The sequence below is a fragment of the Gorilla gorilla genome, chromosome 13 (genome assembly GCF_029281585.2).
Source record: "Gorilla gorilla gorilla isolate KB3781 chromosome 13, NHGRI_mGorGor1-v2.1_pri, whole genome shotgun sequence".
Taxonomy (NCBI): Eukaryota; Metazoa; Chordata; class Mammalia; order Primates; family Hominidae; genus Gorilla; species Gorilla gorilla.
The window spans coordinates 101,095,633-101,119,782 of record NC_073237.2 but is presented as its reverse complement, the minus strand read 5'-3'; the positions used below and the strand labels follow the sequence as shown (position 1 = coordinate 101,119,782).

Here is a 24,150-nt window from a genome sequence, read left to right as displayed (position 1 = left end):
TCTCATTCCTGTGTGTGTTTAGCCAGGCAACTGTTGATCATCAATATTATGATAACGTTTCTCCACTGTCCCATTGTGCCCACTTTTTTTTTTTTTTGGAGTTACTTACTAAATATAAAACACTATTTCTCAATAGACTTGAAGCTTCAAGATTTCCTGGTGGACAATGAAACCTTCTCTGGGTTCCTGTATCACAACCTCTCTCTCCCAAAGTCTACTGTGGACAAGATGCTGAGGGCTGATGTCATTCTCCACAAGGTAAGCTGACGCCTCCAGCTTCCTCAGTAGGGCTGATGGCAATTACGTTGTGCAGCTACTGGAAAGAAATGAATAAACCCTTGTCCTTGTAATGGTGGTGAAGGGGAGGGAGGTAGTTTGAATACAACTTCACTTAATTTTACTTCCCTATTCAGGCAGGAATTGCCAAACCATCCAGGAATGGAATATGCAACCTGGCATCATGGGCCAGCTGGTTAAAATAAAACTGATTTCTGGCTCGTCACTTGGCATTTGTGATGATTTCCTCCTACAAGGGATACATTTTAAGTTGAGTTAAACTTAAAAAATATTCACAGTTCTGAGGCAATAACCATGGTTATAAGGGTTATTGATCTGGAGGAGCTCTGTCTAAAAAATTGAGGACAGGAGACTTTAGACAAGGGTGTATTTGGAGACTTTTAAGAATTTTATAAAATCAGGGCTGGACGCAGTGGCACTGAGTTGAGAACTGTTACTTGCTTTGCATTAAATAGGAGATCAGTCCCTGCAGCTTGTGGGAATAAGGCTTTAAATCTCTCCAATTTTAGCTCTGCGAGATGGCACTGGGGAGACAGAAATGAACGGACTAGTGTCACAAAGCTCAGGTGGGATGGACGAGATCACTTCAAAGGTCTATAATCCCACGTCTATAATCCCAGCACTTTGGGAGGCCAAGGCGGGAAGATCACTTGAGATCAGGAGTTTGAGACCAGCCTGGCCAACATGGCAAAACCTGTCTCTACTAAAAATATGAAAATTAGCTCAGCGTGGTGGCATGCTCCTGTAGTCCCAGCTACTCGTGAGGCTGAGACAGGAGAATCGTTTGAACCTGGGAGGCGGAGGTTGCAGTGAGCCAATATCGCGCCACTGCACTCCAGCCTGGCTGGCAGAATGAGACTCCATCTCAAAAAAAAAAAAAAAAAAAAAAGAATTTTATAAAATCAGGAAATAATATTAGTGTTTATGTTGAATTTTAACTTTAGAATCATAGAAAACTTCCTCTGGCATCATTATTAGACAGCTCTTGTGCAGTGGGTAGCACCAGACCCAGCTTGCGTGGTTATTGATTTTTCAGAGACACTTTTTGAGCTTATTCTCTGGCAGAAAGGGGAACTGCTTCCTCCCCTATCTCATGTCTGCATACTAGCTTGTCTTTACAAGAAGCAGAAGTAGTGGAAATGTTTATTCTTGAAAATAAGCTTTTTGCTTCACATGATCTAGAATTTTTAAAATTAGAAAAATGTGCTTACTGCTTGCCCTTCTGAAACTAGGAAAATATGCCTTGTGTTTACCAATTGTGTGGTTAGGAGATGGGCCAAAGGCATCAGGCTTTTGAAAGTAGTTGCATTTAGCATAATTTCCATTGCCCCCTGCCAATTTCGTATCTGTCACATCTAATCAGTTTAAAATAAGGGACATCCTAAGCATGGAGATGGTCCTTGGATGGTCCTTGGAGTTTCTGTATTGTCAGTATTCTTTTTTTTGAGCGTACAAGACATTGATTGAAAAATTCTTGGGATCAATACTTGTGTAAGGAAAGGAAAGGGAACAAAGCATGATTGGGCAGAGGCAGAAGATGACATCAACAAAGGCCCTCCATTGTCAGTATTCTTTTTTTTTTTTTTTTTTGAGTTGGAGTCTTGCTCTGTCACCCAGGCTGGAGTGCAGTCGCATGATCTCAGCTCACTACAACCTCTGCCTCCCAGGTTCAAGTGATTCTCTGCTTCAGCCTCCTGAGTAGCTGGGATTACAGGCATGCACCACCACACCTGGCTAATTGTATTTTTTAGTAGAGACGGGGTTTCACCATGTTGGTTGGCCAGACTGGTCTTGAACTCCTGACCTCAGGTGATCCGTCTGCCTCGGCCTCCCAAAGTGTTGGAATTACAGACGTGACCCACTGCACCCGGCCTGTTGTCAGTATTCTTAAACATAGACACTAACTGTAGGCTGACAGCCTGGCAGCAAGGACCAGTTAAAGAAACATGTAGAACTGAAGTGTGCTTGAGTATCTCTGGCAGTCAGCAAAGACTTAATGGGAATCATGGTAGGCCAAATGTTCTGCAGTATTTCAAAAGCTGCATGGGTTTTGAGAGGCTTTTGGTCCATCACTCACCTTAGGTTGTTCTACAAGCACATCAGCCTGCCCCAATTTAAACAGGGCAGTTAGTAATGGTGTAATAAAGAGTCTGCATTGTTCATTCCTTCAACAAATACTGGCTATAATGTTTCAGCACTGTGGATGCAAAGTGAGCACAATAAACAGGCTCTTCTTTCAAAGCTTGTGGTCCACTGGACCACATATGAAGTAGAATAGTTTAGGCCCAGAAAGGCAATTAAGTAAAATATGACCAAGAAGAGGCTCTCTAGTGGGTTTGGTATAAAGAAAAGATAAGAATGATTTAGAATTGGCCTATCAATGAGATAAGAGGCCTGGCTTTCTGGCACTCTGCTCTAGGGCAAGTAAAATGGAGAATTCCAAATTCTGAAATTGTTAGAACATAGTTCTGTGTCTTAGTTAAATATCTACACTTACAGATAAATAGCATAAATGCTTTCTCCCCATATTTCAGCCCAGTCCTACTTAAAGACAACATAAATTGCCAAATAGTGAGGATGTTGTTCCTCTAATAAAAGTGGTTCCAGGAATTCAGACTCTGGATTCCTGTTTGCCAAGTCATGTGTCCCACTCTTAAGAAAACGAGTTGGACTCTGGATTTTTCTTTGCAAGAGGGACAAGAGTGTGGGAGATACTGAGTTAATGCAACTTGCAGGTTTTAAGTGTCCTGTCATTGTGCCTTGTGCTTTGATACATTCTGAGGTTCAGTAAAGAGACCTGATGCATTGGACTGTTGCGATGGAACCTGTTTTAAGATCTTCAAAGCTGTATTGATATGAAGTTCTCCAAAAGACTTCAAGGACCCAGCTTCCAATCTTCATAATCCTCTTGTGCTTGTCTCTCTTTGCATGAAATGCTTCCAGGTATTTTTGCAAGGCTACCAGTTACATTTGACAAGTCTGTGCAATGGATCAAAATCAGAAGAGATGATTCACCTTGGTGACCAAGAAGTTTCTGAGCTTTGTGGCCTACCAAGGGAGAAACTGGCTGCGGCAGAGCGAGTACTTCGTTCCAACATGGACATCCTGAAGCCAATCCTGGTGAGTAGACTTGCTCACTGGAGAAACTTCAAGCACTAATGCTTTCGGAATGTGAGGTTTTTCCTTGGACAGCATGACTTTGTTTTGTAGAAAAGTACAGCTGGCTGGGAGTTTGTGATATAATTTAGTTCAGTGGTATTCTAAGTGTTCTTAGTGTTCTTTCAGACTTTTGGGCCATCTCCCAAAGGGTGAATGGGAAGAATAAGCTGGGTGTGGCTGAGTTTAAGCCAAAAGTTTTTTGTGCTTGTTTCAATCAGAGAAGACCTGCTTTTTCATGTTTTTACTATTATAATACTAAGCAAGAGCTCATTTGAAAACAGAGTTCTTCATATTTAAAAAAAAAAAGTCTTGAAACCATTGATGGGAAGATGGATATCTATTTATGTTTAAAAACCCATCATAAAGATGACATTGTGGGCTGTCACAGATGGAAGGCCCTGGAATTAGATGAGACCACACTAATTAGCTTATTTAGTAATAACATTGCAAAGAAAAATTCCGACAAAATTTTTTCAGCCTAGGAATCAATAGTTCAGAGAAGCACTTTATGAGAATACCCATTCATTCTTAACCAAAAAATACTGGTGAGCCTGAGCAGTTTGGTCATCAGAGTGTTTTATATAGTTCCAGAACGAATATGTCTCTAGGTGTTCTGAGAGCTCTGGTGAAATTCCTCTCCCTACCCCAAACATCATCATTTAATATCCAGGATTCTGGTTTTCTACTCACCAGATAGATTCTCTTAAAACCAGGGAAAGATTCCTGGAGGAAGGATGTATCTGGAAAGAGATGTTCCTTATTATAATAAAATGAAATTGTAATACTCTTGGGTTTTGTGCAGCACAAATTCTTTATAGAGAGTTGGTCCTCCCAGAGAATTAAGAATACTCAGTTTCTGGACCCTGTTCCCAGATCATACCCTAGAATGTGACCTTAGAAACACACTTGAGGATTCATACCTTTGATTGACCATCAAAAAGTTTTTGTATCGGCCAGGTGTGATGGCTCACGCCTGTAATCCCACCACTTTCGGATGCCACGGTGGGCAGATCACGTGAGGTCAGCAGTTTGAGACCAGCCTGGCCAACATGGTGAAACCCTGTCTCTACAAAAATACAAAAAATAGCCGGGCGTGATGGTGGGCACCTGTAATTCCAGCTACTCTGGAGGCTGAGGCAGGAGAATCGCTTGAGCCTAGGAGGTGGAGGTTGCAGGGAGCTGAGATCTGTCTCACTCGGTTGCCCAGGCTGGAGTGCAGTGGTGCGATCTCGACTCACTGCAACCTCCGCCTCCCAGGCTTAAGTGATTCTCATGCCTCAGCCTCCGAGTAGCTGGGACTACAGGCACCTGCCACCACGCCCAGCTATTTTTTGTATTTTTAGTAAACATAGGGTTTCACTATGTTGCCCAGCTGGTCTCGAACTCCTGAGCCCAAGTGATCTGCCCACCTCGGCCTCCCAAAGTGTTGGGATTAAAGGCATGAGTCACCGTGCCTGGTCCCATGTTATAATTTAAAGTAAGGTATATTTCTCTACGGGGATCTTTGCAACCCTAAGTAACTGGCCTAAAAAGTTAGAGAAGCTGACTTGTGCAGACATTTGCAGCCTGTTGGTCTTTTTTGTGCTGTGAATCATAGAGGGTGAAAGGTTATTATGAATGGTACAAAACTTTGTTACAAAACCGTTTTCTTGGACTGTTTTGGGCTGCTTCACTACATGACAAATGCTCACCCTTTCAGTTGGAATGATTGAAATTTTGGAAAAGATGGGTGTTTTTAGAAGACATCGTAATTTGTTCTGGTGCTGTGCCCATTCATTCCATTTCACTTCTGTTTACTCATTAAACACCTATTGTGTACACAACCCGGTAAAATCCCTCCACTCACATAATGCCTGAATTATACTCATAGTAGAATGACTGTTTAGCCCTCATCATCTGACAATTAACAGCTCAGGTTTCAACCCGACAGTATCTCTCTGGGAGGATTAGCAGCGTGACAGAGTGCAGGGAAATGCACCTTCAGAACCATCAGCTACACTGTGTCCCATCCTGCTGTGTTGTGGTTGTGCCTTGTGGATGCGTTGGTTTATGACCAGGTATTGATTAAGGTGGCTACTACCAGGTGCTTTCTGCATATCTCTTGGGTTTGTGGAGCACTCAGGTTCTGCTTCTGCCCCTCTGCTGTTACCAAGAGACCTCTCTTCAAAATGGGGCCCTTGAGTTAGAATAGAATGAGTGATCAGGATTGTTTTGTGTAAAGATGATTTCTGAGGAAGGCTTTAGGATGAAATGACTTCCAAACATTTTGAAATGTGACTCTTACTTATTGAATTAAGCAGGGCCTTAATTGGAATGCTGGGACTGATACTTGATTTGCATTAAGCAGCCTTTTTCTATTGCTGCTTGGTTGAAATTGCAACATTTGTGATGGTAGATGGATGTGACATGTGATGACATTGCACATGGGCAGTTAACTGTGCCAAGAAGTGCAGCAGTAGCAGCAACCGGAGATGCAAAGCCCAACATGATGGGGAGAGAAACTCTTCTTTCAATATGTGCTTCTGTACCAAAAGTGGAATTTCACGAGAGACATATTTTGAAACATTTCTCCTTTTGTGTGTGCGTGAGTGTTTCCCTGTTTCCAGCCAAGGGTGTTGTGAGTTTCTCCTGGGCCTCCTTCAGAATCTGGGTGCTCTGGAAAGCAGTGTTTTGGCAACATGGGGAAAGTATGGCAGTGTGGGAGGGTCAGCTGGGTCTGGGTTTGAATATTGCATTTGAATATTTTACCAGCATTGATGTCGGATAAATTATTTAGTCCCTGTAAGCCTCAGTTTTCTCTTCTTCTACATACACATAATATATTTGACTCTTTGTTGTGATTATTGGTTACACATGTGAAGAGCCTGGTGTGGGGCCTGGCACACAATAGGTGCTCAATAAATAGAAGTTGATAATTTAATTGACATGAGTAGTAGAAATTATGTCCTTGAAAACAATTGCATCAAGATAGAAGTTTTCAGCCAGGCACAGTGGCTCACATCTGTTGTAATCCCAGCATATTGTGGGGGCCGAGGCGGATGAATCACTTGAGGCCAGGAGTTCAAGACCAGCCTGGCCAACGTGGTGAAACCCCCTCTCTACTAAAAATACACATATTTGCCAGGCAGGCGTGGTGGCGCACACCTGTAATCCCAGCTACTGAAGAGGCTGAGGCACAAGAATCGCTTGAACCCAGGAGGTGGAGGTTGCAGTGAGCTGAGATCGCTCCACTGCATTCCAGCTGGGGTGACAGAGTGAGACTCTGTCTCAGAAAAAAAAAAAAAAGGTAGAAGTTTTCTTCTGTAGATCAGTGTTAGAACTCATACCAAGCGAAGTGGTCCTGGTGAGTATTTCAGTGAAAAACTGCATTCTTGCTCAGATATTGTCAAGACTTTTCACTCTAAGATTCTTATTTATGCCTCAGTCCGTACCTTGTGTGAAAATTAATACTGGATGTCAGAACGCTGTTGTGTGTTTAAAGTTCCCTGGGGTTAAGAGCAGTTTCCATTAGGTGTTCTCTGCTTTTTACTTAAAAATCTTACTCATGCATTGAGCAATATTTATTCAGTTCTTATTATGTGTCAGGTATTTTCTAGGAGCTGGACTCAACTCAAAAGATATCCTTTTGATGAGAACAAAGGTGGGTGGATATATGAGATATTATCTGTGGGATAAATGCACTTAGTCATGAGGGAGACTTGTTACGGAGTGCGCTCATTGTATTTGTACTGTTGAGTTAACAACTTCTAGGAGGAGCTCAGGGCCACCTGGCAGGAGCTTCTTTTGTCTTGCTGCTCAGCAAGGTGTATTTTGCTATAGAGTGTGCTGGGCAGGTGAACTTTTCTTAACTTTCTCTTGGGTCCTTCCTAAAGCAGCATGTACCTTTCCCAGAGCGAGGAGAGGGCCACCTTCCTGTCTCACAGAAACCTCCAATCTGTTTTGGACTGCAGGAAGGAGCCATAGTAGTGGACCAGCAAATTTTGGCCAGAGAGATTGATTTGCTTCTGATTGTACTTTTTTTTTTATTGCTACTATAAAAAGTCACCAAATACTTAGCAGTTTATAACCACATACATTTATTATTTCATAAGGCCAGAAGCCAGGATACAGTAGAGCTCACCTAGGTCTACTTCTTAGAGGCTCACAGGGCTGATATCAAGGTGTTTGTGGGGCTGTGTTTTTTTGGGGGGGGCTCTGAAGATGAATCTGCTTTGGAGCTCATCCAGGATATCAGATGAATTCAGTCCCGTGCAGTTGTAGGACTGAAGTCCATTTCCTTGCTGGCTGTCAGCAGGGGCTGGTTTTTGCTCCTAAAGGTTGCCATCATTCCTTCTTATGCTTTTCATGTGACCCCTCTCCCACAAGTGGGTTGAGTATCTCTCACACTTTAAACCTCTGACGCCTCCTGTCACATCTGTCTCCAGTCAGAGAAAATTCTTTACTTTTAAGGGCTCAGGTGTTTAGTTTGGGCTCTGTCCTTGACTCACCATTGCCTCAGTGATGTGAAAATGGTGTCTGATCCTTGGGGTTGGAAGTCCAGGCATGCAGATTTATCTCCATCTCAATAACGTGGGGAAAAAAAAGAAGTTGTTTTTGTGGAACCAGTGGTTCCACAGAAACTGTCCACATGTCTTCCAGTGTGCCTAGCACATTCCCACCAAGTGGATCTTGGTTCATGAGGGAAAGAAGGGAAAGTGAGGGTGCCCTGAGGCTCCCAAAGACAAGTAATGTCACAGCTGAGCTGTGTACAGATCTAAGAAGCAGATGGATAAGGAGTGAACAAAGTCATCCTTGTCTTGAGGGGTCTTTATTTAGCTTCTTCTTGACTCTTAGACAAGGACCCAGAATACAGATGGGGCTTGTTGTTACCTTCAGCCTCATGGCTTTTTAGGGCTAGATACTTCAGCTTGTTACATGCAGTCCTTAAAGCGTCTGTGTGGGTTTTTGCAGGAGAGAACACTTGCTCGTGTTCTCCTGTCTGGAACCCGGACATTGTTGGAAAGTATCAGATTTTGTTTGGCTTTGTGTGATTTGACTGCCCACCTGTTTACTTGCTTTCTCCCAGCAAGCAGCCTCAATCCCCATGGGTTGGTAATGGGTGGAATGACACACTGTGTAGATTTACTCTTCAGACTCTATGTTCACCTCATTCTTATGGGAAAAGAAGAGCATTAGCTGGTAGATATAGCAATGTGTTAATATGACTGCTCAACTCCATTTATACAGACATTTTCACCTTAGTTATACTATTTCTTCATTGAATATTGTTGCCAGATCTAAGATACAGGTTTAATTTTTTCCTCTGAATTATGTGGTAGTAGATGTATTTAACTATGTTTAGAAACAGCAAAAAATGAAGCGTTTGAATGCGTTAAACACATCTAATTTAAAAGTTAATATTTAGGTTGTTGAATTATTTTTTAAAAGATTAGAATATTCCTTAGAAATGTAGTTTTATAATTTCGTATTTCAATAAAAAATATTAAAATGTTTCCCAGAGGAAATCTTTACTGTCATAGAAATCACCAGAAAGAGATAGCAATTACTCCTGGGTGGTGATAGTCTTTGATTTGTGGTTTACTTGTTTTCAGTTTGAACTAAAACACAGTAATCCCAGCCTGAGTTGGATTTTGCATATGGTCAAAGTGAAGTAGAGATTTATGTCTACTTTATGAAGATATTTAAAGGACATTTGAAATGTTTCAATGAACACATTGTAACATACATTCCCAGGAGGAAAACAAAATTGTGTATTGTGTTGAAAATACTATTCCAATATATGTATACCCACGTCTCATTTTGTCATAGAATTCCTGAAAAATTTAGATGTAGATGAGATTTTTATAAGTTGAAAATATTTTCAGTTGCATTTTAATTGCACAGATGTGTTTTCTACTTCTATTTGGCTGTAACTCCTAATGCATTGTAATATTATCTTCCAGTGTTCGTTTCGTGTAGTGATAATGGATTAAGAAATGCATTCATTCATTTAGTAAACATTTACTGAACCCTAATCAGTGCCATGCTCTGGCCCAGGGAGGTAGTCATGTGCAAGGTCCAGCCCTCTCTGTTTCAGTCCTGGTTGGGGAATGGGTGGGACAGACCAGGAAAGGAGCAGCTGCTATATAGAGCAGGAGACGCTCTGCTGGGTGTGATACAGACCCTGATGGGGCCTCCTACTGCAGTCTTTCCAGTCAGGAAAGAAGCATCCTCTAAGTGGGGACCTAAAGAATGGATGTCAGCCAGGTAAAGAACAGGGAGTAGAATGTTCCAGGTAGAGGACATAGTATATGCATTGGTCCAGAGAGGAGAGGGAAGAGAAGGTGGCATTTAGGGGAACTGTACCTGATTGAGGTAGTTCAGCATGGAGCAGATATAGCTGTGGGGAGTTTGATGGGAGAAGGAACGATGAGACGTGATGCCTGCAGAGGTGGGCAAAGGTCGGCTGAGGCAGGTCTTTCTTCACGAGCCAAGTGAGGATATAGGGCCTTATCCTCAGAGTAAAGGGAGCCATTAAAGGCTCCACAGGCTGAGTGACTTGATGAGGTGAATACGAAACAGAGCATTTCTGTGAGTGTGAATGGCCTTTGGAGCAGAACTCACATTAGTCCATCTCTTATCTGCTCATGTACTTCTCTCCCTTCTTTTTCGTTTTTCTTCTAGAAACACTTACTGGGTGTCTAATTGTTAAGTGCCCAGAACTGTGCTACATACTGGGTTGAAATAAGACACCATCTCAAAGATTAAAGCCAAATTGACTTTGCCAGCTTATAGCCTTTAAAAAATTTTTCAGTCCGTCTCGACTTAACTCATAAGTTCATGAGGATGGAAAGAATATAATGAAGCCATCTCTTAGGCCCAGAAAGAATGGGGCACAACAGCCTTTGTCTTTCTGGGGCCAATGTCACAGAATGTCATGCTTTTAGGAAACGTTGTATGTTGTGATTAACACATTTTGCAGAAGTGGGTGGGAGCTTTTAAATAATAACAGTAAGCATTTGTGCATTCTTCCTGTAATGACATTACAGTTATGATCTAACTGTAATGAGTTATGATCTGAAAATATTGAGTCATACATGAATTCCTGTTATCTTAACTCAGAAAATATAGTCCCTCACTAAAGGTTTTATTTTCCTTCTTTTTCCCATTTCCTTTACTTCGTATAAGAAAGTCACTTGTCTCCTGGGTGCAATGGAGACCTATATGAGTTCATAGCCAAGAGAATGTTTTTGGTTAGAAAAATAATAGTAGGAGTTCCAAGCTGTGAATTTTTTACTGAAGCTCTTTGGAAATAGGATTTGGCAAGTTTTGTCTGCCTTCGTCAAGTAAGCATGAGCAGGAGACCACAGTTAATAGCAGGTGCAGACACATGATTCTCAGACTGTATTTTGTGTTCTAGTTTCAAGGCATGAATTCTTTCCTGGGGTTAATTTTATTCAAGGAAGTTATCTGTCTGTTAGATCTGATATGTGCTCAGGCCAACATAGATTCTTTACCCTTCCTTTCTTCCTGCTCAACTGTCCTTCCTCTTTTATCTTTTCATTGAATTAAAAAGAAAATTATGAAATAGTTTCAACATGAAAAAAGGTACAGAGAATAACATAAAGAACACTCCTGGCTGGGTGTGGTGGCTCACGCCTGCAATCCCAGCACTTTGGGAGTCTGGGGCAGCCAGATCACTGGAGGTCAGGAGTTGGAGACCAGCTTGGCCAACATGGTGAAACACTGCCTCTACTGAAAATACAAGAATTAGCCAGGCATGGTGGCATGCACTTGTAATCCCAGCTACGTGAGAGACTGAGGCAGGAGAATTGCTTGAACCCAGGAGGGGGAGGTTGCAGTGAGCTGAGATCACACCACTGCACTCTAGCCTGGGTGACAGAGTGAGACTCCGTCTTCAAACAAACAAACAAACAAACAAAAAGAACACTCCTGTACCATCATCCATCATTTTGCCATGCTGACTCCAGGTTCTGTTTAAGAAATAAAACATTACAGGTACAGCTGATGCCACCTCTGTTTCCCTAGCTCATTCTTCAGAGATAACTCTTGTCTTGCAGTTGGATGTTTTAATCCTCTATATCATGTATACTTACATTCTATGTATAACAATATTTGGTACTGGCCTAAATGTGTTCACATTGTATAAGTGTGCATATTGGCCTGCCACTTCATTTGGAATTATGTTCTTGAGATTTATCAATGTTGATACATGTGGAATCTGGTTAATTTTTTCCATAGTATTCTATTTTTTACTAAACTTTTAAAAATCCATGCTTCTAGTCTGGCTTATTTTTTTGGGTTATGGTATGTTTGGATGCACAGAAAAGTAAAATTAAGTCATGAGCAAAATATCTGGATAATCCAAGCTTTAAACTTGATGTAGAATTTGAATCACGTGTGTTTTGTTAACCCTGTGATGTCAATCCATGCCTGACTGTGTAACTCCAACCAATATTCCTTTGAAAATGGAAATTTGTTTATATTGACTACAGATTGCCAGTATTATTAGTAAATGCTGAGCACTTAATCTCGAATAAAGAACTAGTTTAAAAATGATTCTAACAATGACATTGACTGTTCTACCTTATTACTCATGGGTGGGTTCAGCCAATGTTTCTGTTAGAGACCAAAAGCAAAAACAGTCAAATTAAACAAGCAATCAAACCCAACATACAGACTACTGATAAGAAGGTCATATCATAAAATATGGCATTGAATTTGTGTCTGCTAATGTAAAAGTCTGATGCCCACAGCAAACTTAATAAGGACCTGTGTTTACATCCATGCTCAACTACATTCCTGGGTTAAACAGTCATGCTTTAGGCCCTGCTGTGTGCCTGGAGTTTTGCTGAAGTGTGGAGCTTTTAAGAGAAGGAGAATAAGCTTGCTCCAGAGTTAAGAAATTTAAACTAAAAGTCCTAAAGATGTTGGAAAAACTATTGCCCTTGAAGATGTAAATTCATTAAGTTGGAGAAGACATATTATACAAACAACAGACCCATTCACTGATTTGTACCCTTCAGGAGACAGATGACTGGTAATGGTGACAATGGGTGAATGTTGGGTTTGGGGTTTTTAGAAACATCTGCACTTGGCGACTACTGTATCTAATTGGTGTGACAAACCTGGCACCCCATGTGTTTGGCACCATCTTGGGTCCTACTCAGGGCCAGGTGAACCGAGTGGCCTCTTCACTGCTTCAGAGTCTGAAGCAGATTGTAGTATGTGGACCAGACACAGAATATACCACCAAGCACATTGGCGCAAAGCATACTGGGAAGGGAGGCTTTGTGAACATGGTGCTGGTTCTCAAACCTCAGTGCTCAAAAGAGTCTCCTGAGGATTCCTGGATCACACTCTTAAACTTCTCATTCAGTAGGTGTTAGCTGGTTGAGAATCTGCATTTTTTTTTTTTTTTTTTTTTTTTTCTGAGACCGAGTCTCACTCTGATGCCCAGGCTGGAGTGTATTGGTGCCATCTTGGCTCACTGCAACCTCTGCCTCCCAGGTTCAAGCAATTTTCCTGCCTCAGCCTCTCTAGTAGCTGGGATTACAAGCACATGCCACCACGCCCGGCTAATTTTTGTACTTTAAGTAGAGAGGGGGTTTTCGCCATGTTGGCCAGGCTCGTCTTGAACTCCTGACCTCAGGTGATCTACCCACTTTGGCTTCCCAAAGTGTTGGGATTACAGGTGTGAGCCACCATGCCCAGCCTGAATCTGCATATTTAACAAGCACCACAGGTGATTCTGATACAGTAGCTCCCCAGACCTCACGGTGTTAGTGAATCCCAGTCATTTACAATTCTGCCATGATTTTGGTCATATTCAAGTGCAGCTGGTAGCATTTTTAGTTAATATATTTTTTAAATTAAGTCACTTCTTTTGGATAATTAAATTTAATTACAAGGGAAGCTATACCACTGCTGTAAAAACATCACCTGCTTTAAAGAGAAGGTACATAATGAATATACATTAAGATAAAGATGTATATGTGTGTGTGTGTGCACATATAAGTATACACACACCTACCATAGGGAATGAGTTTTCCTTCAGGTTTTTCAACTGAAATGTCAACTTTGAGGCCAGTTAATATGTGTAAGATATATGTGTGTATGTATGTCTATACATATAGACATATACGTAAATACATACATGGATGCATATAGTATATCTATACACAACCTATTATGCATATCATGTATATTTCATCCACTTAGTATTATCTTTTAATTTGCAGTTTGGCAAATGCTCAGTAAAAGAAAAGGGTTACAAGGGGAGAAAGGCATTTTATCCCAAGCCTTCAGGAATTAGGATGAGGATGTCTTCACCTTGTGGTGGGGAGTAATTATACAATTAGAGACAGCACATTGGAGTGTGGCTGATATGCTGTGTGATGATAGCTCTAGCTCTCTGCATAGCAGAGGAAGGACATTTCAGTAGAAGAAAAAGTTCAAGACCTTGCCGAGAAACTGTCTTTTTAAGAAGTTGAAAACCCTGTTTGCAGACAAAAGCCCTCCAGTTTTGGCAGTAAACTTTCATGCAAGGGAAGAAAAAGGCAGGGGATGACATTGTTGACAATTGTGAGGACTTACCATGTGCCAGGCACTGTGCGAGGGGCTTTGTACATATCCTCTAGTTTTAGTGCTTATAAAAACTCTGTGATACGTGCACAGCATTTTAAACTTGGCTGCATAGTCGAGAAAATGGAAGGATGGGGAATTTGAGTCATTTGCCCAGGGTTCTATAGCTACCCCAGGTTCCCATGACTGGAGAATTGGGGCACAGGGTGGCGGGGGAGAGTGAGTGACAAGAATCCTAACAATCTTATTTCCATTCAGTCCTTATAAAAGAAGTGGATTAACTACCACATTTTTAAGTTTTTCTTAAATTTATGTTATGTGAATCTGGCGTTTCTTGTTTTGTCCAGGGTTTGTTTTGTTTTTGCTATGCAGTCTTGAACATCTGTCATCTTGTAGGCCTAATGGTAAACACAAAAACACTTTACCTCCTATAGCTTTCAATTAAGATCTCTCAGTTTGTGTTTGTAATAGTTTTCCAGGCAAGTTCTCCGTAGGTTCGGCTTCTAGTGTGTTAACCTTTAGTTATAAAGTGAACCCAAAGAGAGAAAGTAGAAACAAAACACCTCACCTGTTTTTGCTCATGAATTACTCTCTATGGAAGGAACAATCATGAACACCTCTGCATATCACAGAGGCCTACCTGAGTCTGGTGTTTAAGGGAGACCGCATAGGTCCCTTTGAGGACTGTGAATGTGGGAGTCCTGGGACTCTGGTGAAGAACCCGTTCCAGAAGAGATGAATCAGCTGGACAAGTTCTTTCATAGAACCTTTAGGCAGGTTTTCTCAGAAATGCACATTGAGGATTATGCTTGGATATTGTGATGATCAGAATGATACTCAATCCCTTCTGCATTTGGAATTCTCTTTGAAAGAAAACATCCCAGGCGGCTATTTCTCAGAGACAGTGAGTCCCAGCCACTTCTAGACATTTTCTTGTGTAGTCTAAATTATAATTTCACAGCAGTCTCTGATATGACAAATGTCAAAATAGCCCAACCTCTAAACTTCAGAGATGTCTGATATGATATTGAGTAAAACAATGCTCATAGAAACATCAAGAAAGGTGGATTTTCCCTGGATACTTTTTTCCTGCTTGACAAATAACAATGAAGAAACTGATCTCATGTCTTTTTCTCTTTGGAAGCCTGAACACTCAGAACCCAACTTGAGGCTCCTCAGCTATAGCAATTCTGACTTCATAGTCTGTAAATTATTGTTCTTTTTTTTCTTTAGCTTATGCTTTCTGCCCTAATTTATCTTTTCCCTGTTCTAATGAATTATTGTCCTATATCTGCTGTGCAGTTAGGTGACATATAACAGCAATTAAATATATGAATTGGTACATATAAAGATTTGACTAAAACTCGATGTAAAAACAAGTGTTCTACGTTCAATTTCCAGTGTTAGAAACAGTGCTGACTTGAACAGAGTGACAGAATTCCATCTTTCCCTATTTTTGACAGCTTTAAACTTTATATTTGCTTCCTTTCTTGTGAGCCATCATTAACTTGTTTCTCAAAGCCATTCCCGAATTACCCATCTTGCAGATGCAGACAGATTTGGGAATTTGCGGTCAGAGTTGTATTGGACACATCCCCCAGCCCACATGAGATCCTTTTAATCTATTGCATATTAACTAGTTTTAAGTACAATTTTCCTACTTCATTTAAAACCATTAATCAAAGAATGAGTTTGAAAATGAACAAAATGCAAACTTACAGTTAGAAATAATTGTAGTGTCTTTAGTTTTGGTTAGGAGTCGGTTTCTTGTTTGTTAAACTCAAGATTGTGAACAGTTTCAATTCACTTGTTTATTTCCAATAGAGATTTCAGGTTTACATTTGAATTCAGAAACAAAGTTTTCTTTCTCATTACAGAGAACACTAAACTCTACATCTCCCCTCCCGAGCAAGGAGCTGGCTGAAGCCACAAAAACATTGCTGCGTAGTCTTGGGACTCTGGCCCAGGAGGTAAGTTGTGTCTTTCCAGTACCAGAAAGCGGATCATCCACTGGATCAGTATTTTCATTCCTGAGTCTGGCAAGAGGTCCTTTTGATCTGAATATCACATGGGATGTAATATCAATTTTCAAAGTATAAGTGATGTAAACAATAATGTTTTCATTTCCTTATTTTAGAAATGAAGAAACCTAAAACTCATAGATGTCTCAGAGCTAATTGGTTAGTGGCTAACAGCTGGATATCTAGTTTAGAACCTTCTCCATTTTTTCTTTTTGCCCCTAGGTAATCATACATTTGTAGAGAGGAGAATTATCTCTGCCACTGCCCATGCACTGCTTTTGTCTGACCAGCAATTTCTCCATATTGCGTCTTCAGTAGCAAGGCTGATCATTTTACCAACACACATGCTTGCTAACTAACAGGAATAACGTGATACCCCTAATTCAGCCCTTTTCCTTGAAAGCTTCTGGCTTCTGAGGTTCAACTATGGGAATATGGTCTCTTAATGAACATTAAGTTGAGTTTGCCTTTTAGGTCCACATGTTGACAAATGTATCAGAGTAATCTCTGTCCTAGGATCAGAGGGCCTGTAGGCACTTGCAAAAGCAGTTAGCTCTGACTCCCAGCCAGTGCACACTCCACCTTTCTGACTCCCAGCCAGTGCACACTCCACCTTTCTGACTCCCAGCCAGTGCACACTCCACCTTTCTGACTCCCAGCCTTGTCTCAAATTAGGCTTGGAAGCGAGGAATTGTCTGGTGTCTGCCTGCATAGGAAGCTGAGCCAGGGGGCAGTGCTCACAAACAATACAGACTTTAATGTGTAGGATATTGGAAAATAATAATTTGTGGGGAAATTGTCTCAGACTTGGTCCACCCTTATTTTTAGCTGCTTCTCTAATCCATTTTTCTTTTTTTGGTGCTTGTATCTAACCTACCCATTTTTTGGTGCTTGCATCATTTTTTCAAATATCAAAAACGAACTTTATGTTTTCTAACAATGAAAGTATTGCATGTTCATTGTGGAAAATGCAGAACACTTGGAAAATACAAAAATGCTGAGATCAAACACTACTAATACGTTAGTGTATTTCTTCCTGTCCTGTTCTACTTTCTTTCTTTGAATTCTGCTCACGTGTTTCTGACTGATGAGGTCTGACTTTTGGGTTCCTTTTCCAGAGGAGAAGCCTTCTTTCAGCTTGCCATTTGTTACCCTGGTTATGAAGGCTGGTGACCTTTTTTACTAGGTAGAGAAGCTGGACCAACTGGGGTTCTTCCGGGGGGAGAATGAGAAAGAGAAACTGTTTTGTAAGTCCGTAGCTATTTCTCTAGGGCCCTGTTAGCTGACATTGACATGCCTTGCGTTGCTCTGCAGATCCCCTCCCAGCCCTCTGTCCCTTGTTCATTTCTGGCCTTAGAGAAAGCAAAGCAGGGTCTGTGACAGGGGAGGCTGCCTCTAAACTCAGGGTTTGGTTACAGCTGTTTTCACTTACATCACTGGCCCTGGTTTTTTTTTTTTCTGGCATTAAAAGTAAAATTGGAAGCAGGTGATGTTCCCATTGCTGATGTGGTGGAAACTCTCCAAGTGAAAAATATACGTTTTTCTTGGCAGCTGTTTCTTGTGCCCTGCTTGCTCCTGGTCCAGGACAAGCAAGGACCATCTGCCTCTTTCAATAGAACACCTCCAGATCCCTTTGATCAAAAGTTACTCATTGTCTAACTTGCTATTTCTGTGAGATTAATGGGAGAAGATCAATAAATGCACTTGTTTGTCCAGTCAGTGTGTGGAAAGTTGATAATTTTGACCAAAGCACAACCCTTGAAAGGAAAAGAAAAAGGGAGTGAATGTCTTCTGAGAAGCTGCCTTGGTTCAGACAGTGTCACCCATTTCCCTGTATGCTCCACATGACAAACCTGAGTGGGTCTCATCATGTCCATTTTGCAGATGGCACCAAGGCTCAGAAAGGTTAGGCAACTTTTCCAGTCACCCAATGAGTTAATTGACAAAACTGGGATTCAAACCCAGAACTGTTGGATTCCAAAGCCTGTGTTGTTGCCTGCTTCGTGAAAAACTCCAGTAGCGACTGGAATAGAAAGGAGAACCTTCCAAGAAAGAAAATATGCACTAGCAGAACCTGTAAATTGGGAGGAAATGAGGACTTGAGGAATAAGATGAATGAAAGCTGACATGAGTTTCACATCTGGGTGATGGGAAGGGAGGACAGGGAGGCAGCATCTCAGATGTCCACCCAGCACCGATCAGCTGCCTGGCATTGCTAGGTGTTTGAGGACTCAGCAGTGAACACGCTAACTTCTCTGCTCTCTTGGGGCGCGTATGGGGTGAGAGACAGAAAAAAATAATGCCACAGGAGGGATATATGCAGTGAAGAAAAAGCAGGGTAAGGGGCATAGAGCATGAGAAGGTGCTTTTTTTAAAGGGGGTTATTAGGAAAGCTCTATCTAAGGTGACAGTTGGACCTGAAGGAGATGATAGCATGTCTGTAGTGAGGGAAGGAAACTCCGAACAGGAAGAATGGCAGATACAAAGACATTGATGCTAGAGCATGCCTAAGGAATGTGTTTAAGGACCAGGGAAAGTGAGCAAGTGGTGGGAGGAGGAGAGGAGCTCAGAGCAGGAGGAGGTGAGTGCCATACAGGCCTGGCAAGACTTTGGATTCCTGCTGGGTGAGATGAGAATCCAGCGGAGGGCTTGAGGGAGGGGACATGATATGATCTAGAGTTTAGACTGTTTACACTCTGGTTGTTGGGTTGAGAAGAGACTGGGATGGGGGAAAGGGAGGATAAAGGACATTGTGCTGGATTGAGAAAGCAGTAAGTCAGTTTCATTCATTCACTCAACCGATGATGTTCAAATACCACCATCATCCGTGGGCTAAAGGATGAAGAGCCATCCCTCCCTGAGAGTCAGGAAGCACTTCCCAGATAAAGTTTGGAGTGTGAGCTGAGGTGTAGGAGAAAGAGTAAGAGTTTACCCCTGAAATGGGTGCTGGGAAGAGTCAATAGTTTGGAATAACTCAATAATTTATAGTGCTTCTTTAGAAAGATTTGCTGGCTTTATGTGGGAAGAAATTTGTTTTTTTGATTGGGGAGTGGTGGGATGGTGGTGAGGCTGCCTATGGAAAGAGAAGTGAGTGTTTTGACTCACTATTATTTAAAAATCTCTAGGGCTGTTCCAATAAGCAACAAAAGGCAAAATGGCCTGGTTCTCTGTCCCCTTTCTGTCTGTGTGCCTCGTACAGGTTATGAAAAGATAAAGTTGGGAAAAGCTGTCCACCTCACCTAATTGTGTTCTTGTGGAGTGTGCTAGATGCCCCCTCTCTGGAGAAAAAAAATCCTTGTGGCCTCTGACCCACCTCTGGAGAGCCTAGTTCCCTTCTGGAGGCAGAAGGCAAAGCTTAGGACCTAGAGAGTGCTGGACCACGCCACTCACAGGAACCAGCAGGCTGTGAGGTTGAAAGCTAGGCATATGGAGCTTTCCAGGCTGGGTGCAGGGCCTCGTGGCCCTTCCCCTCCCCTCTGTGCTCTATAGCTCAGTCTTCCCAGGCGGTGTGAACACGCAGTGACATTTCCAGGAATACAGGGATTTATTAATGATTTATTGTGAAATGTTTGGAAATACAAAGTACTCTATAAATATTTCATAATAGCATTGGGGCCGAGAACTCCACAAAGTGCCGGAATACATTTGCATGTAAGACAGAGCGCTGCCTGGGTCACTGATGCCTGTTGAGTGGCAGTCACAGACACTGCCTGGGGTTTCTGACTCACGCTGTTGGGACTGTTCTGTGCAGGGCACCCTCTTGTGTGGCATAGGATTTGTGCCTCACCACACACTGTTGTAGCTTTGTTGTCTTGATGATGAGTAGAGGGCAGTGTCCAGGCCATGGTATAAGCATCTACTGCCCCCCAGGGTTACCAAAACCAAGCCAAGTTGTGTCTCAGCGAGCTCCGTGAAGCATGGAGAAGTTGAGTACTCAGAGACATGACGTGACTTTTCAAAGGCTGTAAGCTGACGAGGGACATAGCTAGGGTTCAGACTCGAGTTTTTCTTTTTCTTTTTCTTTTTTTTTTTAAGACTGAGTCTTGCTCTTGTCGCCCAGGCTGGAGTGCAGTGGCGCTTGGCTCACTGCAACCTCTGCCTCCTGGGTTCAAGCAATTCTCCTGCCTCAGCCTCCCCAGTAGCTGGGATTACAGGCACCTGCCACCATGCCTGGCCAACATTTTTGTATTTTTTTAGTAGAGATGGGGTTTCACCATGTTGGCCAGGCTGGTCTTGAACTCCTGACCTCAGGTGATCCACCCGCCTCGACCTCCCAAAGTACTGGGATTACAGGCGTGAGCCACTGCACCCGGCCCAGACTCGGGTTTTTCATCTTAATGCTTTTTCATTGCCTGACACTTTACTGAGACCAAGATAGGGAACTTCACATACCTTTTCTCCCAAGGCGGAAGAGGGCTGTTCAGTTTCTACACTAGAGTTCGGGGAGTTTTAGAAATGAGTCAGTTATCGAGGATGAGAGCAGTTCCTGATAGGCTCAACCACAATGAGATGTAGCTGTTCAGAGAAGGCATTCTTATCTATAAACTGGAAGATAATCCCGGTGAAACAAAGCCCAGTCCCAGGGGCTTCACTAACTCCAGGCTGTGCTTCTCAAACTTTAGTGAGCATAGGAATCACCTGGGCATCTTGTGAAGCTGTAGATTTGAATTCTGCAGGTCGGCAGAGGGGTCTCAGAATCTGCATTTCCAACAATGTCTCCAGTAATGCTGATGCTGCTCGTCCCTGGACCACAGATTGGGTAGCCAGGTTCTGGCAAGCTCATCCCAAGGCTTTGAGATGACATCAGACAAAATATGTTCTGGGACATGGCTTTTGAGAGGTCAAGAAAATAAGATGTTTCTTTCTCTTCTCATCCCCAACCCTTGCACTGCCCTTTTCTCCCTTCCCCTACCCTCCTTTCTGTCCCCATCCCTGATGCCAGCTGTTCAGCATGAGAAGCTGGAGTGACATGCGACAGGAGGTGATGTTTCTGACCAATGTGAACAGCTCCAGCTCCTCCACCCAAATCTACCAGGCTGTGTCTCGTATTGTCTGCGGGCATCCCGAGGGAGGGGGGCTGAAGATCAAGTCTCTCAACTGGTATGAGGACAACAACTACAAAGCCCTCTTTGGAGGCAATGGCACTGAGGAAGATGCTGAAACCTTCTATGACAACTCTACAAGTGAGTGTCCGTGCAGGCCCCAGCCCTGTCCCCAACCCCATCCCTCCCTTAGTTCTGGTCTTGGCCTGTGTCGTCTCCTCCCTCTGTAGCAGCGTTAGATGTCTACATGCCCATTTGCCCACCAGACTGAGCTCTTCCTAGAGGAGAGAGGCTTCTCTTGAATAGCTACCTGTCCCCAGTTCTCTGAGTGCAGCCTGGCACATCTCAGGTGCACAGTAGTGTTTATCAATGGAATGAATGATTGACAGCCAACCTCCTGGTTTTCTGGGGGATGTGGAAAGGTGGCTTCTAGGGTGATCAAGAATGAGATAATGGCAGAAGGACAAATCCTGCAGGATCTCACTTATATATGGAATATATATAAGGTAGAAAGTGTCAGTTTCACATGATGAATAAGTTCCTGGGATCTTGATGTACATCGTGATGACTATAGTTAGTAACACTGTATGGTATACTTGAAATTTGCTAAGAGAGTAGATCTGAAGTGTTCACACTACACAAAAAAGGCAACTATGAGGTGATGGATTTATTAACAGCTTGATTGTGGTGATCCTTTTACAAAGTATACATATATTAAAACATCACATTGTATACCTTAAATATATACAACTTTTATTTGTCAGTTGTAACTCAAAAAAGCTAGAAAAGCATTTTTAAAAAGGATGATGTACTGGTCTTAATATTACCATCGAGATAAGCTTTATGATAACATAAAAAGAAATAACAGTAATGATAATAGCAACAACAACAACAAAAAACTAACATTTAAGTAGAATTTCTTGTGCACTGTGCATTTGTTTAAGTTATCTCATTTTACCCTCATGATAACCCTGCAGGGAAGATTCTTTAACCCCACATTTCATAGGCTCAGAGAGGTTAAGTGCCTTGGTCAGAGCCACATCAGAGTTAATCCACAAGAGCCAGGATTCAAGCCCACATTTGCCTGGATCTGTGCTCTTTAAGATAACTGTTAGTGGTGGCATGTGTGTTCTCACACTCAGACATTTGATCTGCTCTTTGTTTCCCATTCTTAGCTACAAGGCAGTGTTAAAGAACCCTGTGTCTCCATATCCACTCCCCACACTTGAGCACTTTTGTGGGCCCGTGTGCCATATGCCTCGTGGCAGCAGGGATCCAATGTCACAGTTTTAGGCAATGGCATCCTTTTCCTTGAAAACTTGATGCAGGGGAACCTTTCTCCATTTCCAACCACAGGTGTGTCTTTCAGACACTGAGTGAGGCAGGTTTTGTGCTTTATTGTAACACAAGAACCTTTTCTTCTCTGGAGTAAAGCACTCCAGACATTCGCAAGTTGCTTTACAAGCCTGAAAAGGATGGTATTGTAGGCAACTTTAATTAAATCCCATCTCCTCCTCTCCCCCAGCTTGCAAGTTGACCCAAGGAAGCCTTCATTTCCATGACAGACTTAATTGTGAGGGCATCCTCATTAAAAAAAAAAAATTCTATTATCTTTCCAGCATATAGAAGATACTTGGTATCTAAAAATCCCTGAAAAACTTAGAAAGAATTTTTAAAAATCAGGGATCCTGCTGGATAACCAAACCCATTTGTCTGTTACAACTTTTGTATTTGGGTTTTTGTTAAGTGTACATATACTGGTTTGTGTTAATTAAAGAGAATTTTTTTTTTTTTTTTTTTTGAGAGGGAGTCTCGCTCTGCTGCCCAGGCTGGAGTGCACTGGTGCGATCTCGGCTCACTGCAAGCTCCGCCTCCCGGGTTCATGCCATTCTCCTGCCTCAGCCTCCTGAGTAGCTGGAAATACAGGTGCCCGCCACCATGCCCAGCTAATTTTTTTTTTTTGTATTTTGAGTAGAGACGGGGTTTCACCGTGTTAGCCAGGATGGTCTCGATCTCCTGACCTCGTGATCTGCCTGCCTCAGCCCCCCAAAGTGCTGGGATTACAGGCGTGAGCCACTGCGCCCTGCTGAGAATTTTTTTTTTTTTTTTTTGGAAGACGGAGTTTCACTCTTGTTGCCCAGGCTAGAGTGCAGTGACACAATCTCAGCTCACCGCAACCTCTGCCTCCTGGGTTCAAGCGATTCTCCTGCCTCAGCCTCATGCGTCACCACGCCCAGCTAATTTTGTATTTTTAGTAGAGACAGGGCTTCTCCATGTTGGTCAGGCTAGTCTCAAACTCCCAACCTCAGGTGGTTCACCTGTCTTGGCCTCCCAAAGTGCTGGGATTGCAGGCGTGAGCCACTGCGCCTGGCCCCAAATTGTGGTTTTTGCTTGAAAACTGAGGTCTGAATTCAGCCCTCTGGTTGCCCCTCAAGAGTCAGTTTAAATGTTGGTCATGTTAGTTGTCAGTGAAAACAATGGTGAGGCTGGTGTGAGAGTGTGAATCTGGAGTTGGGAGGGCTTGTGCTTCACGAAAACATTTTTCCAGATCAGCTCAGTTGTGAGTTATCTGTCATTGATGTTATAATAAGCTCTGATTATTTATCAAGCATCATTCTTTATAGATATCTCAGTTTAATCTGAGATAATCTTCTCCACATCTCTCCACATAGATGTTATGAATTTTACAGAGGAGCCAACTGAGGCTCAGAAAAGTTACTTATTATATGACTAGTAGTGGTAGAGCTGGGGTTTGAAGTAAGAACTCTCTGGCTCCAAAGCCCTTGTAAGTTTCTATCAGTATATGACCATGCATATGAGCATTTGTCTCTCCTCTTCTTCGTAGCTCCTTACTGCAATGATTTGATGAAGAATTTGGAGTCTAGTCCTCTTTCCCGCATTATCTGGAAAGCTCTGAAGCCGCTGCTCATTGGGAAGATCCTGTATACACCTGACACTCCAGCCACAAGGCAGGTCATGGCTGAGGTAAGCTGCCCCCAGCCCAAGACTCCCTCCCCAGGATCTCCCCAGAACTGGGGGCAAAAAAC

General features: G+C 42.4%; 1 protein-coding gene across 3 annotated transcripts in view; it reads left to right on the top strand.

The window, feature by feature from the left end:
- Positions 1-24,150, top strand: part of ABCA1 (ATP binding cassette subfamily A member 1) — a 147,246-nt gene that overhangs the window by 66,673 nt on the left and 56,423 nt on the right. For all 3 annotated transcript variants that reach the window (XM_055350364.2, XM_004048392.5, XM_055350365.2), the window contains exons 6-10: positions 137-258; positions 3,241-3,417; positions 15,918-16,010; positions 21,004-21,244; positions 23,949-24,088. In XM_055350364.2, the coding sequence (XP_055206339.2) occupies positions 137-258; positions 3,241-3,417; positions 15,918-16,010; positions 21,004-21,244; positions 23,949-24,088 (773 nt within the window). The remainder of the gene's footprint in view (positions 1-136; positions 259-3,240; positions 3,418-15,917; positions 16,011-21,003; positions 21,245-23,948; positions 24,089-24,150) is intronic.